General features: G+C 44.4%; 1 protein-coding gene across 4 annotated transcripts in view; it reads left to right on the forward strand.

Moving 5' to 3' along the window:
* Positions 1-19446, forward strand: part of DAB1 (DAB adaptor protein 1) — a 140888-nt gene that overhangs the window by 61612 nt on the left and 59830 nt on the right. For all 4 annotated transcript variants that reach the window (XM_054384372.1, XM_054384373.1, XM_054384374.1 and 1 more), the window contains exons 2-3: positions 11595-11734; positions 14965-15063. In XM_054384372.1, the coding sequence (XP_054240347.1) occupies positions 11595-11734; positions 14965-15063 (239 nt within the window). The remainder of the gene's footprint in view (positions 1-11594; positions 11735-14964; positions 15064-19446) is intronic.

Here is a 19446-nt window from a genome sequence, read left to right on the forward strand (position 1 = left end):
CTGAAAAGGTTCTCAAGCGTAGGAATGGTCTGCCCAGAGCAGTGCTGGAGTCACCATCCCTGATGCTTAAGGGACATAGTTTAGTGTTGACCATTCAGTGATGGGTTGAGGATTAGACTGGATGATCTTGGAGGTCTCTTCTAACCAGCTATATTCTGCAGTTCTGTTTTCCTACTGTTGCCTAGTTTTTTAACTGCTTTAAGGTGCTTCTCAGTGCTATGGTGGAGATTGGAAGGAAAAGCAATTGTAATTTACTCTTCTGTTCCCCAGCACGTTCAGCTTTGATTGGGAAAGGGCACGTTCTGAGGTAATTTATCAGTGCCATTTGAACTGGTCTCTGCTTACTGTTTTGAAAGTCCTTTATGGAGATTTGTTGGCAGTAAATGGTACCTACTGACTGCCCCATTAGAACTGTTTTGCTTAGGCATATTAATACAGCTGTAACAGGTCCCTTGGCTGTCTCAGTGGCTGGGCTTTTACTATGCCCCATCCAAATGCAGTGCACATGGTAACACCAATTAAGGATCACTGTAAAATCAATTACCTTTTCTTAGTTGATTTTGTCTCAGAAGCAACCAATTTCATACTGACAGCCAGGCAGGCAGGCAAGGAATGAACTGGTTGATGACCTCCTTTTCCCAAGGGCTTTATCCACTTGACATTTTGATGTCTGCTTGATTTAAACATTTACCCCAGCTTGGAAACATAAGGTGAAATGAAGCTTGATGAACTATCTTCTGGTTTTGAAGAGAAGAATCCACAGGTACCTGTCATCTCCCTTCCCATCTAGTTGTACAGGAACCATTATTTTTATTCTTACTCTCTTAAAAGCAGAAAATGGGCCAGTAAGTTGTTCTTGTTTCACTTTTGGTTGCTCCCTAGGGCTTGTTGAACAAGGCTAGAACCTCAAAAGTTGTATTGCAGTGCCTTATTTCAATTTCAGTCAGTGAAGAGTTTGAGAACGTAGCTGCTTCAGCATCCAGCCTGTAAAAGGCACCTTACAAAATGGCTTTAAAGATTTATGAAGACTTGCATGGGGGAGAGGCTGAAAGGAAGTTTAATTACATTCAGCTTTTGGTCATTTCTGTGGCTGAGGATGTGCCCATAGACTGTCATCTCAACGACCAGCTAAGAAAATAAAATTGATCAGTGAGCCTTCTGGCTAAAAGTAAAATGAGTGCTTTGTCATCTGCCCGTGGAGCATATGTGCTCCATCACTGCCGTCTCCTGCTGCTTGCCCTACACTCTCCATCACCCAGATTTGTCCACAATTTTAATCAAACATTATTTTATTCTGAGGCCTTCTCTGTAAATAATTGACTTCTTCTCTTGACACACTCACCCAATACTTCTTTGTAAAACAAAGAAATAATTTAACCTGGTCCACACAACCGTTTTGCTTTGGAGATAGTAACATTTGGAGATAGTAATTGAATCTGGTGCTGTGTTAGATCCCAGTGTCTATTTGCAGAGGGCCTATTAATGTTCTGGAGCCCTCAACACAGGGAGGACATGGACCTGATGGAGCATGTCCAGAGGAGGCCACAAAAATTATTAGAGGGCTCGAGCACCTCTCCTATGAGAACAAGCTGAGGGAGCTGGGGTTGTTCAACCTGGAGAAGAGAAGGCTTCAGGGAGACCTAATAGTAGCCTTCCAGTACCTGAAGGGCTCCTACAAGAAGGCTGCAGAGGGACTGTTTTCAAAGTGACAGGATGAGGAGCAATGGCTTCAAACTAGAGCAGAGGAGATTTAGATTGGATGTTAGTAACAAGTTCTGCACCATGAGGGTGGTGGAACACTGAAACAGGTTGCCCAGGGAGGTGGTGGAGACCCCATCCCTGGAGATATTCAAGGTCAGGCTTGACAAGGCTGTGGGCAACCTGATCTAGTGGAGAATGTCCCTGCTGACTGCAGAGTGGTTGGACCTTTGAAGATCCTTTCCAACTCAAGCCATTTCTCTGATTCTATAAATGTCCATCTTGTTGTGCATTAGCTCGTGGACAGTACAAAGTGTTCAGATAAAGTCTTGGCAGGTGCAGTTGCTGTCACCTTGTGAATGACATCGTGCTGCTAAAGCTCTGATCAGTGGCAGGGAGTAACATGGCAAGAGCTTATTTACTTATACAGGAAACTTGGTTCTGAAAGTGGGAATGTGGAGGTGTCTTTGAGTACAGTAATTCACAGGCTAATAATGCCAGAAGCCATAAAATCTCCCAGTTGGAGGTGAGTGAAAGCAGCGCTGAACAATTGGGAAGCACTGCTGAGATGATGGGCTGAGTGATGATTGAGTTCTCCTGGAGAGCCCTTAGCTGTGTTTAAAATTGGAGGTAATGTTTTTAAATTTAACCATAATAGGTGTTCATTGAACCTTTGGAGTGCTTCTCTGTCCCCTCTTTAAAATGGTTTATCATTTTCCATAGAAACGTTCTCTGTCTTTGCATTCAAGACAGCTGGTTGTGTGGCTGTCAAAACTGAGCAAAAGGACCAAGAGGACCAAAGCAACAGTGGGATGAGAGAGAGGTTCTACCTCCATTTCCTCATGCCAGGAGGCTCATGTGCTTCAGCATGAAATTTAGGATATTGAAATCCTGGAGTGCAGTCTAAATCCCCTCCTCAAGCTTCAATCCATTCCCTTATCCTATCACTGCAAGCCCCTGTAAAAAGTCCCTTCCCAGCTTTCTTCTGGGCTCCCTTCAGGTACTGGAAGGCTACTCTAAGCTCTCCCTGGAGCCTTCTTTTCTCCAGACTGGCTGGCCCCAGTTCTCTCAGCCTGTCCCCATAGGGGATGTTCTCCAGCCCTCTGATCATCTTTGTGGCCTCCTCTGGACCCGCTCCAGCAGTTCCTTGTCTCTCTTACGTTGGGGACACCAGAACTGGAGGCAGTGCTGCAGGTGAGGTCTCAGCAGAGCAGAGCAGAGCAGAGTGGCAGAATCCCCTCCCTGCCCTGCTGCTCTCACTGCTTTGGTTGCAGCCCAGCACACAGCTGCCTGCTGGGCTGCCAGTGACCATTGCTGGCTCATGGGAGTTTGTCATCAACTGACACCCCCGAGTCCTTCTCCTAAAGACTTTCCTTGAGCCACTCCTCGCCCAGCCTGGATTTGTGCTTTCACTACTTCAGTGGGGTTTTTTCAGTTGCTAGGAAGTCTCCTTTTTTGATGAACTCCAGTGTGAAATCCAAAGCAGCTCTTCATTTCAGAGACAGCAGTGATTGATGTTGTGAGCTAATCTTGCTGTGAATGTATTCTGGTCACTGGAGATGAATTGTAGATCTCGAAATTAAACCCTTAAGTAACTCTCTTGTTAAAAAAAAAGAAAAAATTAAAACCCCCTAATTGCAAAAAACCTCATTTGAGAAATATGGTTAGAGGAGGAGAATGCTAGTGAGAACTGCAGGAGTTACATTGTGTGCACATCTGCTGCTAGGTTTGATGTGCTTTCTGAAATGTTCTGTTAAAAAAGGAGAAAAATTTTCTTTTTTCTCTGTCAGACCTGCAGGTTCAGCATGGTGGGGTTGGGCCATCCTGCTCCCAAAGACACTGACACGCAGACCATCTGGCAACTCAAAAGTTTTCTACCTCTAGCAGAAAAGATCAAAAATTAGATTAACAGATAGCAGAAGGAGCTGAGAAATTGGGGGTTGTTTTTCGGTTTTAAAATCCCAAATAAGGATGCTGCACCAAACTTTTCTATGCCAATGAGGAAAGAATTGTGTTCTCAAGGTGGGGTGGTCTTGGTATCAAAATGCATTTGCTCTGGTAAGACCTCACCAGGAGTACTTCATCCAGCTCTGGAGCCCTCAACACAGGAAGGACATGGACCTGGTGGAGCGGGTCCAGAGGAGGGCCATGAAGATGATCGTGGAGCTGGAGAACCTCTCCTATGAGAACAAGCTGATGGAGCTAGGGTTGTTCAGCCTGGAGAAGAGAATGCTCCAGGGAGACCTAATAGCAGCCTGCCAGTACCTGAAAGGGGCTACAAGAAAGCTGCAGAGGGACTGTTTACAAAGGCCATCAGTGACAGGACGAGGGGCAATGATTTGAAATGAGAGAAGAGGAGATTTAGATTGGATGTTAGGAACAAATTCTGCACCATGAGAGTGGTGGAACACTGGAACAGGTTGCCCAGGGAGGTGGTTGAGGCCCCATCCCTCCAGATACTCAAGGTCAGGCTTGACAAGGCTTGGAGCAACCTGATCTAGTGGAGGATGCCCCTGCTGACTGCAGAGTGGTTGAACTAGCTGTCCTCGGGGGGTCCTTTCCAACCCAACCCATTCTTTGGTTCTGTGTGGTGTCACCCTTTGTGTGCCGGACAGTTGTGAGCCCTCTGCATTGGACTTGTCGTTGTATGAAGCCGTTGAGCAAAATGTGCCATCAGGGGAGAGCAATGTCATTGAGCTTTTCATGCTTCCTTCCTGAATTGCTCTGCTGAAGGCAGATATAATTACATATGAGTAGTTTCTCTTTTACACCTGCTTGTGTGCTTGTGGTTTGTTGGTTTTGTTTGTTGTGGGTTTTTTTTTTCTGTAGCTGATTAAAATTGCTGTGAATTTTTTCATTAGATAACTGATAGCAAATGAAGCTGTGCACCACGTGCAGCAGCCTACCTGCAAATACCTAACAGTCTGATGCATATGGATGTGGATGTAGGAGCATATATATGTGTGTGCACAAGTGATGGGAAATATCTTTCACTTAGCAATTAATTTAGGAGTCTTCAGCCAGTGCAGTGCCTTAGAGGTCATTCTGCACCGCAGTGTTTTGTATTTTCCCCTGCGCTGGTGCTATAAAAATGCTAATTGTCCCCATGAAGATGCTTCTAAGTGTGCATGTGATTGTTTTTTTTCAGCCCTGTGAGATATAAGGAGGTGTTATTTCAGGTTTATCATTTCAATGGGTGATGGTTACAACTTTGACAGTTTATTAGTTAGAAAAAAGGAGTCAGGGGGTGGGGGTGGAAAAGCAGTGGTGTCTCATTCTTCAGCACATTGATTGCCGGGAGCATGTTATTGACTTTGCTGATAATATCATTATATATTTTGGAGTCATAAAATCAAGAAATTCAGATTATGCCCTGAGGGTTTCACACATTTAAATAAAGGATGCAGCCACTTCCAGGGCTGTTGGTTTAGCTCAGCGAGCGCTGTGAAGGAGCGCACAGGAGATGCAACAGAGTGCTTGTTGCAGGGATTGTTTGGGGTTGTTTTCTTTCTCTGTTTAGAAAATACACTCACTTCCAGATGCCCTGGGAGAATGAACAGCATTTGCTCTAAATGTTAGCATATTGATACATAGAATGGCCTAGGTGGGAAGGAACTTTAGAGATCATCTACTCCAAACTCCCTGCCATGGGCAGGGACACCTCTCAACTAGACCTTGTCTAGCCTGGCCTTGAACACCCCCAAGGAGGAGGCATCCACAACATCCCTGGGCAGCCTATTCCAGAGTCTTATCACGCTCCTACTGAAGAACTTCTTCCTAAGATCCAGTCTAAACCTACTCTCCTTCAGCTTCAAACTACTGCCTCTTGTCCCATTGTGGACACCCTCATGAAAAGTCCCTCTGCAACCTTCCTGTATGATCCTTTGAGGTATTTGAAGGCAGCTACAATGTTAGCATGGTAATCTGTTGGGCTAAGAGCTGAAATCAAGAGTAATCAAATGTACCAAGAGTTGAGTGTAAGTCTTCTTGAAACCCTCACAGTACCTGGAAGAATACACAGTACCTTGAGTGAGTTGCAGCCTGCAAAATATGACAACATTCCATGGATCCAGATAACCTAATGCAGACACAGCTCTCCCTCTTGATGTTAAAGTCAGGCTTGAATGGCAGCTGGTGTGCTGCTGTGATGGTAACACCCTGGGAGCAGCTCCCCAAGCAGCTCCAGTGACTGCAGCTGATGTTTGCAGGCCAGGGAGCACTCAGCTGGGGCTGCTCTGACCTGGGTCTTCCACAATAGCTTATGTTCCTTTTGAATTTTCTTCACCAGTCATGTCTTGAGATTGCATGTACTTGGGTTGAGGGTTGGGGTTCAGGTCTCTCTCTGGTGGCTTGCTTGAGACCTGAACCTTAGTTTAATTAAGGTATATTGCCTTGAATAAGAATGATTGTTATTAGGTCTTGACTTCTGCAGTAGCTTTATTAGGTCTTGACTTCTGCAGTAGCTTTACTGATATGGCTAAAGTACCTTAATGCCCATGATGAGCCTCTCTCTACTTTAGATGCAAGCTCAGAAGCACATTGCATCACCCAGCTCTGGGAATTTATTGTTCTCTTAGAAAAGCTGTGGAAGTCCACGTGCAGTGTCACATCTCAGCAGCAAAGGTCATGTTTTCCTACTCATGCAGGAGCAGTGGCTCCAGCTGGAGCACATATGGTGAATTGGTGACATCTCTGGAAACAGATAAAATAATTACTCTTCCATTTACATTTTAAGGGGCTCTGAGGATTGTAAATCTATATGCTGCAAACAAAACATTTCCTCACCTGTGTCAACAGTGGCACATTTTCTAATTAAAAGTTACCACCTCCCTAAACTGAATTTATGCAACGTTTTTGTTAGCTGGCTTTTAGCTTTCACAATTTTTTTTGTCAGTGTGGGGCATGAGGATCAAATCAGTTTTAATTGTGTTAATAATCTTGTTCTGTTTTGGGTTGTAAAGTGCTTGTGTCGAGTTGCAAACAGATGTAATTTATGAAAAGCAATTCACGTAAGCATTTTAGAGCAAACCAGTGGAAAATACCCACTGGTCTTGAAGTTAAAAAAGGTTTTTAATAGAGGAATTGAGTTTGAGATCATTTAGAGTGATGTAGTGGTGCTGATCCTCTGAAACAGAATGCTGAGTAGATCCCTACCTGTGTGCAGGGTATGGTGGACAACTGGGATGGGCATCAGCTGCTCACCCGTTATGACTTTGGCAGCTGTGGTGTTCTCCAGCCAAGAAATCCTCAAGTGAGGTCTCAGGAAATGTGTTGTGGGAAGAAGTGGTTGGCATTAAACATGTGCTTCTGGTTTTGATACAGTGATTTGAGACCTCAAGCTTCGGTTTTCCATAAAATCCTCTTAGTTGATTTGTGAATGTCCTGCTTCCTACCCTTGAGATGTTATTTGTAGTTTGAGGAAGGCCAGCTGAGAGTGAAAGCCCCAAGATGCAACTGCTTCTTATTCAGGTAAAACTGAGCTTGGGCAGTAAGTGCAGCCCAGGATAATCCTTCCCACAGTGTGGCACCAAGTAGGCACAGTGGCAGGGGATGGCTGGGGAGCCAACTGTGACAGTGGGTCTCCAGTGACAAAGGCAGGAGCTGCAGAGAAGATTGTCTCCATGTGGAAAGAAAGCAGCAGCACTTTCCTGGGCAGGCTTCTGGCACAGGCACAGCTCTGTGGTTTAGTGGTTTCATGTTATCACACACCCTCCTCCAAAGCTTCAGAAGAATTCAGGCATCTCTTATTTATGCAGTTTCAAACCTTCTTCAAGAACTGTCATTAAAAAAACCCAAACAACAAACCCACACCCCCCACCCCCCCAAAAAGAAAAATCAAGCAAGACTTTTTTGTTTCAGTGATGAGATGTTTATCAGAGTCTGGACTTAACAGAATCAGAGAATGGCTTATGTTGGAAGGGGACCTCAGAGATCATCTGCTCCAACCTCCCCACCATGGGCAGGGACACTTCTCAACTAGACTCAGCTGCTCAAAGCCTCATCCAAGCTGTCCTTCAACACCCCCAGAGAGAAGGATTCTACACCTTTTCTGGGCAGCCTGTTCCAGAGTCCCACCACCCTCACACCAAAGATCCTGAGATCCAGTCTAGACCTACTCAGCTTTAAACTATTCCCTGCCGTCCTATTTCTAGACTGCCTGATAAAGTATGAGGTATCACCCCACACAAATTGCCATCTCACAGGTGCTGTAACATGGGCTGTGCTTGACAGTGTTTGGTAATTTTCCAGGCAGGTAGAAAGTTTTTCAGTGCTGATTACAGCAGCAAAAATTTGCAAGTCCAATCAGAGGGAGATCTGGATCTGTGCTGAGAAATGATGACTGTTGCAGATGGCTGCCTTATGATATAGGGCAGGCTGTGTGTGTGTGCCTGCTCAGTGCTTTTTCATGGGACATATGCTCTAGGGTTTTATGGATGAATTTGTAGTCTCTAGTAATTTGCAGTTTCAAATATCTACATCATTTTCAGGTTGATGATTTTTTTTTCCCAGTCATTTCTCCCCAAAGCACTTTATCCTACTTAATCTGGGTCATAATTGACATGGGACTTGTGCGTAAGGAAACAGAGCCATGAGTTGTGTTTGAGTGGGTTATTAATGGCAGGGATTTAGTTACGTGCAGCAAAATAGATCAGAGGTTGGAATAAGTGTAAATGCTCAACTGACTGATGAATGCAAGGCCACCATCAAGACTTGGACCCCAGAACCACTCTTGAACACTTACATGCTCGTGCTGTTAGCTAACAGCTGCCTTTGGCTGCAAGGGAGACGGAGGGTTGAAAATTGTTGGCAAGAAAGCTGTTGGAATTGGATTTTATTTATTGCAAATCAACAGGGTATCTTTGTAAGTATCAAAGGCATATGGAAAAGTCCACTGTTATCCTTGTACTTGGTTGTGTCTCCAGATGTTCCCCTCTCCTGCCCCACTCTGGAGGCTGCGAGTGGAAACTGGTTCTTCGTTGTTCTTAGCTGGCGGTGCCAGCATCTGCCTTGGTGTTTCCCTGGGGATTGATATTAGCACTGCTATGAGTTTCTGATGTATCATCTGTGTCTCATTAGGTTTTTAATTTTTTGTTAATAAAATCTAATGTAAAAGCATGAAGTTTCAGCCCAGTTTAATTCTTTTAAGGGAGCTGAAGTAAAAACAAATCAAGGGAAACAGTTGGGTGGCCGCTGAATTATCACAGCATCACTTAGGAGCTGCCTCATTCTTAAGGGGCTATAAATGAGGCATTAAAACATTGCTCTGAGCTGATACTTTTCATGGAATGAAGTAGTATTTGTGTGCTCAAACAACCCCAAAGATCTCAGTATGCTTAAAATAGCTTTCTTTCTTAACATACATTTAACATCCATTAGTTCACAGCACAGGCTGTGCTGGATTCTGGGGGCAGGAGAGCCAAATTAGGATCTTCATTTGGAATTACTCTTTATTGGTCATGAATGCTTCTGGGTTTTCTCATGATGGTATTGTAAACATTTCAGTTCCATAGGTTTGAATCTGGCTTAGCCATCCACTTGGTGGGTGTGTAACACTGCTGGAAAAGGGAAAAGGTGTTTTTTAATAGCAAAACAAAACAGCTTTTTATCCCAAAGCTTCCTTATTTCTGCATATCAAAATCCAGCTGCACAGCTGCTTAAACCTGACCTTTGGGCCAAAATTCTCAACTATAGGTGTCTCAGGCTAGATTCTTGCCTATGGCTCATTTATAGCAGACCCCAGCTCTGTTCGTTTCTTATACTGTCTGGAAGGACAGGGCAAAATCTGTGACTAGAGCTCCTGGGGTTAAAAGTATAAATGTTAGCAATCTCAGGCCATGTTTAGGCAAGCTTTCTGGGGGAATTGTTGGGTCCAAGAAACTTCAGATCCTTTAAGTTCTCCGATTTTTGCTCCCTGCCTCGTGCTTTGGATGTTGTTTGTTTGGTTACTTCTTCAGTTGCAATTATTTACAGCTCACTGCTGCTTTTTTTTTTTTGAGATCCTAGCAAGAAATTCCACAGACAGCTGCAAAATATATCTTTAATCAATTTGCAGAAGACTAATTCCCTAACTAACATATTTCTTCCAGCTAAGACACACTATAAACTCGATTGCAGATAGTCAGTTGCTGACAAAGATGTTCCTTTCATGGTGTCATTGTCGTGTGGTTCAGGCCAGACTGAGCTTTGCACCTTATCTACATTGGCCTTATCAGTACTGAGCTACCTTACTCCCTGATTGCTTTTGTCATTAAGAAACTTCTTATGTTTTTTGGTTTTTTTCAAGCTTCTTAGGGTGAGCCTGTGAGAGGTGACTTTTTGGTTAGGTTGTTTCTCTGTGTGTGTCTCTAAGCAGGAAGAACAGAACAAGGAGACAGCATTTCTTGTGGGGGGGGCTTTGGAGAAGCAACATTCCAGAGGCTAATAATAGTAATAATAATAATAGTAATTATAATAATATCAACCCATCAGACAAATGCTAATAGTATAAAAATTGCTGCATAGCATGGACCCTCAGCAAGTTTGCTGATGATACAAAACTGGGAGGGTTGGCTGACACCCCCTCAGGCTGTGCTGCCATCCAACAAGATCTGGACAGGCTGCAGAGCTGGGTGAAGGGGAACATCACCAAGTTGAGTAAGGACAAATACAGAGACCTGCATCTGGGGAGGAATAACACCAGGCACCAGCACAGACTAGGGGCTCATCCTGCTTGCAAAGCAGCTCCATGGAGCAAGACCTTGGAGTCCTGATGGACAGCAAGTTCTCCATGGGACAGCAATGTGCCCTTGTGGCAAAGAGGGCATCCTGGGGGGGGGCATAAGAAAAGTGTGTCCAGCAGGTCTAGGGAGGTTCTCCTGCCCCTCTGCTCTGCCCTGCTAACACCACACTTGCAATACTGTGTCCAGTTTTGAGCTCCCCAGTTCAAGAGAGACAGGAATCTGCTGGAGGGAGTCCAACAGAGAGCTATGAGGATGGTTCTGAGACTTGGAACATCTCTGCTATGAAGAGAGACTGAGAGCCCTGGGGCTGTTTAGTTTGGAGAAGAGAAGGCTGAGAGGGATCTGATCAGTGTTTATAAATATCTGAGGGGTGGGTGTCCAGATGAAGGTGCCAGATGGTGCCCAGTATTAGGACGAGGAACAAGCTAAAACATAGGAGGTTCTGCCTCAGCATGAGGAGATGCTTCTTTATGGTGAGGGTGCTGGAGCCCTGGAACAGGCTGCCCAGAGAGGTTGTGTAATCTCCTTCTCTGGAGACTTTCCAGTCTCACTGGATGCCTTCCTGTGTGACCTGCCCTAGGTGATCCTACTCTGGCAGGGGGGGTGGGCTGGATGATCTCAGGGGGTCCCTTCCAACCCCTACCATTCTGTGATAAGCTGGTGTAGGAGGAAATAGCAGCATGTTTTTATTAGAGTTTTGCCTGCAAAATGAAGAATTCTCCAGTGTCCTGGGATTAAAAACAAGCCATGCAGATGAGAAGTTTTCCGATCCACGAGGTCTGATTCAGGCTTATCTCTTCTTCCTGTAAACCTCATTTGTGTGCAAATTTCTTGCAGGAGATTTTGTATGGCACCAATTCCACTGTGACTTCATTTCAGGCAGGGAGGCCAAAAGGCTTTATTGAACTGGTACTTTTCTTCTAATTGTATTGAAATGTTTGCATGTTTAGGTGTTTAGGTGGGAGTTAGATCTAATTTGCCACTTAATTGTGACTATTTGTTCTGTGGGTATTTCCTTTGCCGCTGATGCAGGTTTCCCTGTTTCCTTTTCTCTCTGTTCAGGTCGGGATCGCAGTGAAGCCACTTGAACAGCCCCTTCATTGTGGCTGTTTGTTCTGTGGGTGTTTCCTTTGCCACTGATGCAGGTTTCCTTGGTGCCTTTCCTCTCTTTTTCAGGTCAGGATCGCAGTGAAGCCACTTTAATAAAGAGGTTTAAAGGTGACGGTGTCCGATACAAAGCCAAGCTGATTGGGATAGATGAGGTCTCTGCTGCACGAGGGGACAAGTTATGCCAAGACTCCATGATGAAGCTCAAGGTGCAGTGAAACTTTCAATGCTTAACATCAAGGGGAGCAAACTTCAGCTTGAACTTCTGCCTTTTTCTGCTTTTGTGAATCTCACTCTGGTTAATGATGTATTGAAATCAACCAATCTGACTCAAACTCCTGGCTGCTGCTGTTGCTTATCCCAGTTTAATTTTCATGTATTCTCTCTGAGAGTTTAGTGATTAGTCATGATTGACACCACTGCAGTTTGTCCTCTAATTATGAACAGCACGTCTGCAAATTGAATAATTTTATTATGCAAAAGGGGAGGTAAATGACTGTGAAGAAGAATGGTGTATTAAACATTTCACGTGACAGTGCTAATCAGCTACAGCCCAGCCTCTGACTGTTCTTTCCTGCCAGCACAGGCAGAAAGGGGTGAGTGACAGTGTGGGGTGTAGGTAGCCAGACACAGGGGGGAACTGGTGTCTTCAGTGGGAGGAGAATGTCTTGCACCTGAAATGGCATCATTAATGGCTTACAAAAGTGCAGGGAGAGGACAGGGCATGAGAAGATAAAGAGGAGTCCACAGAGTTATGGGAAAGAACTGGAGCAGTGACAAAAGCAGATTTTGAGTAGACTGCAAGCTCAAAGAGAAGACAGTCTGAAAACTCTGGTGGTTTGTGGGAGGGTGGACTTTCTGGAGCATGCTGGATTCTCTGGCTCAGTCTCTCCTTACAACCCTCAAAGGGCATAAGAGTTGTCTATAGGAAGAATCCTTTATGTGGCCCTGGGAAAGGTGGAAGAGCTGGAGTGGTTGATGAGGAAGAATTGGTTGTGTTTTTCTTGAGTGCAGTGTTAGCCATTAGCCTCCCACTGCACTGCAGGGTTACAAGCTAGGTCTAAGAGTAAACCCTCTGCAAATTTTTTTCCCTTTTTTCACCTTTCAGTCCTCTTCCCAGCAATCTGCCATGAGAGCTGATGGATCTCCCATTACTAGTTTTTTCAGGAGGAGAAATCACTAAACAGTAACTTTTACACTACCCACTGGCAGGGTTCCAGTTTTCAGGAGCTGAGGTTGTTTAGCCTGGAGAAGAGTAGGTTCAGGGCAGATCTTATTGCTGTCTACAACTACCTGAAGGGAGGTTGCAGCCACATGGGGGTTGGTCTCTTCTCCCAGGCAACCAGCAGCAGAACAAGAGGACACAGTCTCAAGCTGTGCCAGGGGAAGTTTAGGCTCAAGGTGAGGAGAAAGTTCTTCCCAGAAAGAGTAATTGGCCATTGGAATGTGCTGCCCAGGGAGGTGGTGGAGTCACCATCCCTGGAGGTGTTCAAGAAAAGCTTGGCTGTGGCACTTGGAGCCATGGATTAGTTGTCAGGTGGTGTTGGGTAATAGTTTGGACTTGATGATCTCTGAGGTCTTTTCCAACCTGGTTGATTCTGTGATTCTGTGAGTAGGTGGTTAATCATGATGCCATCCATCACATGGTTCAACAATCTAAGGGCAAGACCTGGTAGATAATTTACAAACCAGTTCTGAACAATTAATCACAAGCCCAAACTTAACTCCTTCTAGAATCACAGAATCACAGAATTAACCAGGTTGGAAAAGACCTTCCAGGTCATCAAGTGCACTGTTGATTTTTCACATGGGCCATGATAATCCTGTCTGGTTTATTTGTATACTGGCTATTTCCCATCATTTCATAGTTCCTGGAAGCAACTGGAGAGAGTTGTAGCTCTTTCGCTGCACAAGCCTTTTTGTGTCTCTTCTCCATGGCTTAGTGTTTCCACATCTCCCAGATACCTGCTTGCAAAGTGGCAGAATTGATCTGAACAGAGTTGTTGAGAAATGACTACAACTGCTGAGGGAAGGGAGCATTAGAAATTCATCTTCATATGTAAGGCAGCAGAGCATGAAGTTGTGGGCTCTGGAAACCTAAGGTCTAACAAGATGAGTTTTAAGGCCAGGCACGAAGTTTTGGGGTGATTTTGACAAATGACTCCATTTTTTCTCTTTAATTTTCGTGTCTGTGTAACGAGAACAACCTCATGAAGATCTTAAAACGTTAAAGTAGTGGTTGGTAAAATGTGGAAATTGCAGAGCACCAGGTAAAGGCTAAATTATAGGAAGGACACAAGCTGTTGGAGTGAGTCCAGAGGAGGCCACAAAGATGAGCCAAGGGCTGGAGCACCTCTGCTGTGAGGATAGGCTGAGGGAGCTGGGGGTGTTCAGCATGGAGAAGAAAAGACTCCAGGGGGACCTTAGAGCTGCCTTCCAATAGCTGAAGTGATCCTACAGGAAGGCTGCAGAGGGACTTTTCATCAGGGTGTCTAGAGTCAGGACAAGGGGGAATGGCTTGAAGCTGAGGGAGAGTAGGGTTAGACTGGAGCTTAGGAAGAAGTTCTTCAGTAGGAAGGTAGAGGGACTGTGGAATAGGCTGCCCGGGCAGGTTGTGGATGCCTCCTCCCTGGGGCTGTTGAAGGCCAGGTTGGATGAGGGCTTGAGCAGCTGAGTCTGGTTGAGAGGTGTCCCAGCCAATAATGGGGAGGTTGGAGTAGATGATGTCTGAGGTCCCTCCCAACCTGAGCCATTCTGTGATTCAATTTGCATTAATTTACTAGTGCAACTGATTACATTTGATCTTAGTACAGTGTTATTGCTAGGGCAGGCTCCCCAGAAGTGGAATTGTAAGTTGATGTTGTAGTTACACTGTGGGCAAATAATGCCTGAGATGCATATCAGGAAGTTTCCTTATGAATAAAAGTGTAAGATTAGGAAAAAATCTAACCCTCAATAGTAGTTTTTTACAGCAGAGATACAGTTCAATGTTGAGAAAACTATTTTTCTTCTAGAAACAGCTCCATTTGCTTGTTGCAGATAAGTATAGCCATGAAGTAAGCTTAAGCTGTTGGCATTTTTTCCCTCTGCTGCTTGTTGGGGTTTTTTTCCTGGAATCAAAAAAAAGAGAGAGAAAGAAAACAAAACAGCTTATAGCTGGGGAAAGTGTGCTAGGAATGACCTTCAGCTTCCATGAAAACAAATTTCATGGAGGATTAGCTAATGCAGGGCTTGGAAGCTGGAATGCATTTGAAATGCTGTCTGAGTAGTGTAAAGAGATGTGGTACCTTGAAAAAAAAGCAAGGAAGCCAGAAGTAAGAGGGGGACTGTTCTTAGAAAGCCCTTAAGTGTTCCTAGAAAAGTGGGGAATGGTCCCCAGGCAGATGTTTGTGTAGAAGAGTTGATGGAGCCAGCCAAAAACTGTTCTTTGTTTCAACAGGGAATCGTCGCTGCGGCTCGTTCGAAAGGAGAACATAAACAAAAAATCTTCTTAACAGTTTCCTTTGGGGGAATCAAAATCTTTGATGAAAAGACAGGGGTAAGTAAAATGGTCATGTAATGGCACAAAGCTGAATCTTGCCATGAATGTTTCTCTGTAAGCATTTCCTTGGCTGGGCAGTGGTATCTCACCAGTGGAAGCACAACGTTGAAGCATCTGAGAAGCTTGATAAAGGGTTGTCAGACATCAGAGCAAGCCATTGGATGACTGAGGTGTAGAGTGTAGCATGGGGATGTAGCTGACTGTAAAGCCTTGGCCTGGATGCTTCTGCAGAACCACCTGGGTACACAAGATGCTCCTTATGTGCATAAACACTCACAGCTCCCAGTCCAGAAAGTGGCAAGGGGGTATTTGTTTTCCTCCTGCCAGCTAAAGAATTGCTTCTTGGAAATACCAACCCACTGTTTGCAGAAGGCTTTAGCAGTACAGACTGGTGGCTGTGTCCATATGGGTTTTCTCTCCCAGCCTGGATGAGAAAGCACAACTGCACCCATCCTCTGGGTGCTGCTGAAGACCTCTTGGCAGTACAGGTGAAATGAGTGCTGACAGTCTAATAACAGGGGATTGAGATTAGGATTAGAAAAGAAAATTGCCTGAGATTGGGCCCCTTTGTGTCATGGGAGGCTGAGGGGTTGAAACAAGCTGCAACAGGGGGGAGAGGGAAGCTTTTTCCCCATGATACCTGAACTAGGAAGAGAAAATGAAGCTGGGAGAGCTCCTGGGAGTGGAACACACTTAGCTAGGGTTGCCCTGAAGATGCCCATGGGGTATGGTAAGAATTTCTATCAGGTCCTTCCTTAATGCCACATGAATTCAGCTGTAGTCTCCATAAGGTGATGTATTCCTTTGAACAGCAATGATGCTCTTCTGTGAGGTAGGCAGGAACCAGAGGAATCAGAGTTTTTGTCTTGTTGATGGTAGCAAAAGTGTATATTGTATAGAATTGGAGGTAGAAGGCACTGGAAATGTTGAGGCTGCTGCTTGAGCCTGCCAGGCAGCACCTCAGAAATAGCAGAAGGCTTCCATGCATGTCTTTGCCACAGCAATATCATGTTTGATTTTTCCCTAAATTGCTCTGAAAGATTAAAAAAAAACAAACCAAAACAAAAAACAAACTAAGCAAAACATTATACTACTTAGACAGAAAGCCACAACACACAAACTGTTTTAATCCTAATTAAGGAGATTTTTACAGCAGTTTAAGCTCTGCCTTGAATGTTAAGAAGCCCTTGATTTAATCTTTTGAAAGATTAACTATTTAACATGACGCCAGAAATAAAACCCCACTGATGATAGATGAAATTATCTTTGCCAGTTAATTTATATTATTAGAAAATCAATGTCATTGAGCTGACTGATACATAATACAAGCAGTTAGTAATGAAAAGCTCATTTGGAGTGTGTTGTGTACAGCATGTGTAAAGGATTCCTACCAAAGCAGTGGTTAAGAGAACATTGCTGGGGTTACAGCCTGTGCTCACAAGAAGGCAGGAAATGTCCAGGTTAGGGCTGCCAGTGCAGTTGTGGTTGGGTCTCTAATAAACTGATATTAATTAGGGCAGTACTTAACTATGTGATGATGTGCTTGTTATTGTGACTAGAGAGTAACCAGCCCCAGTCAGCCTATGGAGCAGAGTTGTGGTGGGTGGAAAATTCCCCCCAACATTAAATTGCCAGCCCAGCCCAGTTGGAAGCTGTATTTGCAAGCAAAACTCCAACCTACAATGAAATGAAAGGAATATGTACAAAACATTTACAATATTTACAGGTATTTACAATTTATAAACAGCACAAGAACCCACCTGGCCCTAAACCAGGGGAACTGCTAATAGCTTCCCACTCCCTGCCCCTCTCCCTAGCCTCCTGGACACGAAGGGACAAGAGGAAAGAGCAGAGAGTTATTTTGTTAGGATACTCAGCCAAAAAAAAAAACACAGCCATTGGATTTATTTTCTTAAAAGAAGGAGGGGAAAGGGGATGTGTTCAGAAGCAAAGGTGTGGTTAAGCCAAACTGCCTTTCCTGAAGTGTCTTTCACTCTCCTATCTGCAGCTAGGGAGGTGGGGACATGAGAACAAGTCTCCTTCATTTCATAACTTTGATACCCTGTGCTCTAAATCTGACATAACTGTGTCATCCTTATAGTAACCCTGCCAGTCACTCAACTGAGGCTTAGACTGAAACCTTTAAATCCACCTTCCAGATGTCTGCACCTGAGCTGTGAGAGTGATGGGCAGGAGTATTGAATTGTCTTTCTTGAAACAGAAACTGTGACAGAGGGAAACTTTGCACATCAGGTTTTGTGTGATTTTTGAAAGCTGAATTGTGCTTTCTCTACCAACTTGTGAAGCAGAGGTGCTGCTTCTTCACAGCCACCATCCCTTTGGCTTTTTCCCACACCTTGGACATCTCTGTGTCCCAAAGTTTCATGTCCTTGTCCTGCTCTTCTCATAGCATCTCTCATCCAAGCTACATCTGTCATCTCATTCTTGTTTCTACTGATCACCACATACCATCTCAGCATCAGAAATGCACTTGGTAGCACCAACAACAGCTGGTGGACAGAGCCCACCAGTGTCTGTGGCCCTCTGAGCCTGCAGGAGCAGTGCTGTACGAGAGACAAATATTCAGGGCTGATGGGGCTCATCCATACAGCTTTGGCTCCTCGTGGTGTAATGCTAACAGATGCCAGCTGTTGTAGTAGTAAAATTGTAGCCTCTGTGTAATCTCAGCTCGATGGCTGCATGCTAAATCACCCCCAAAAAAAGCAGAATTACTGCTTATAATGTGGAGCCTCCCAGAAGGCAAAATGAGGATGATTCAGTTAGGTGGTGCAGGACCCTGGTAATCCTGGTCTTGATTCAGAAGCAACAAAACAAATCCCACATGCTGGCAAAACCAAGGGTGTGCAATCGCCTAGCCTGGCTCTTTTGGTGGGAAGGAAGCAAGAGGGGTTGCTGAAAGGTTGTGTTTTGCTCACACAGATTACCTGATACCCGTGTTAACCTTAAGGGTTTATAAAGTTTGGAGGCTGATGTTTACATTCATGCAACAAAGAAAAGAATGTTCTTAGTAGGGAACAGCCTGGGAAACCAGAGAATCATAGAATTGTTTTGGTTGGAAAAGATCTCTGGGATCATTGAGTCCAACCCAGTACCACCACGGCCATTCAACCATGTCCCCAAGTACCATGGCCACTCATTTCTTGAACACCTCCAGGATAGTGAGTCTACCACCTCCCTGGGCAGCCTGTTGCAATGCCTGACCACTCTTGCAGGAAAGAAATTTGTCCCAATCTCCAACCTAAACCTCCCCTGGCACAACTTCAGACCATTTCCTCTCCCACCACCTGATACTAAGGAGAAGAGATCAACCCCCACCTGCAAAACCTTGCATTTGCCTTCTCCTCCTTTAAGAGCCCTCACACTGCTTTCTCCTTTAGTTGCATGTCCATGATTTTGGAATTCCCAAAAGGTCATTTTGGGCCACAGTGCTCATTTACTGTTTGTTTGGAATGGTTATTTACCTCTCCAGAGAGGTAATTTTTATCCTTGGCTGCTGCTATCATGTCTGCCATAATGGCAGTCTGGTGTGACAGAAAAGAGGAAAACTCTTCTGAAGAAATGTAGGCTTCTGTATCTTTAGTGTCTTGTGGGCTACTATTGGATTTTCATTTATCACAATAAAAAATCAATTTGTAGCTCAAAACTAGCAAATTTTTTAAAATTGGCAGTGTCATAGCTGACATCATGCAGATGATTTAGGGAAATTGCTCCATAATTCATTATTGATGGCGGGCTCTAGGTGAAAATTATAAGCAGGGCTTTTCCCCATGTACTTTACAACTCTCCTCAATATGTTCCAAACCTAATATTCACCCCAAAAAATTATTGATTTTAATAATGCTGTTATTCCAGCCATCAGGAATTCTGCCCTTTGAGTAAATTTATCCACAAAGAGATTAGGTTGAAGGTGGAATGTTATTTGGGAAGAAATTATTTCAGCAAGAAATTCACTGGAAGTATTTGCTGTGAGTTTGTGATGTGTGATCACTCATGCAGTAAAGAAATTGTTCCAAATGTCCAACCTAAAACTCCTCTAGTGCAACTTGAGACCATTTCCTCATGTTTTATCACTTTATGTTAGTGAGAAGAGACCAACCCCCACCTCACTATAATCTCCTTTCAGGTACTTATAGAGAGCAATAAAATCTCTCAGCCTCCACATCCCCAGACTTGAGTTTATCTAGATCTGGCCAGCCTGATCTAGTGTGAGGTGTCCCTGCCCATGGCAGGGGGTTGGAACTGGCTGATCCTTGTGGTCCCTTCCAACCCTGACTGATTCTATGATTCTAGAGCAGTGCAATAAGATGTAACGCTCCTCTCTCAACATTTCATCGTCCAGTCACATGGAATAATCTAAAC

The sequence above is a fragment of the Indicator indicator genome, chromosome 10, assembly GCF_027791375.1.
Source record: "Indicator indicator isolate 239-I01 chromosome 10, UM_Iind_1.1, whole genome shotgun sequence".
In the NCBI taxonomy this organism is placed as follows: domain Eukaryota; kingdom Metazoa; phylum Chordata; class Aves; order Piciformes; family Indicatoridae; genus Indicator; species Indicator indicator.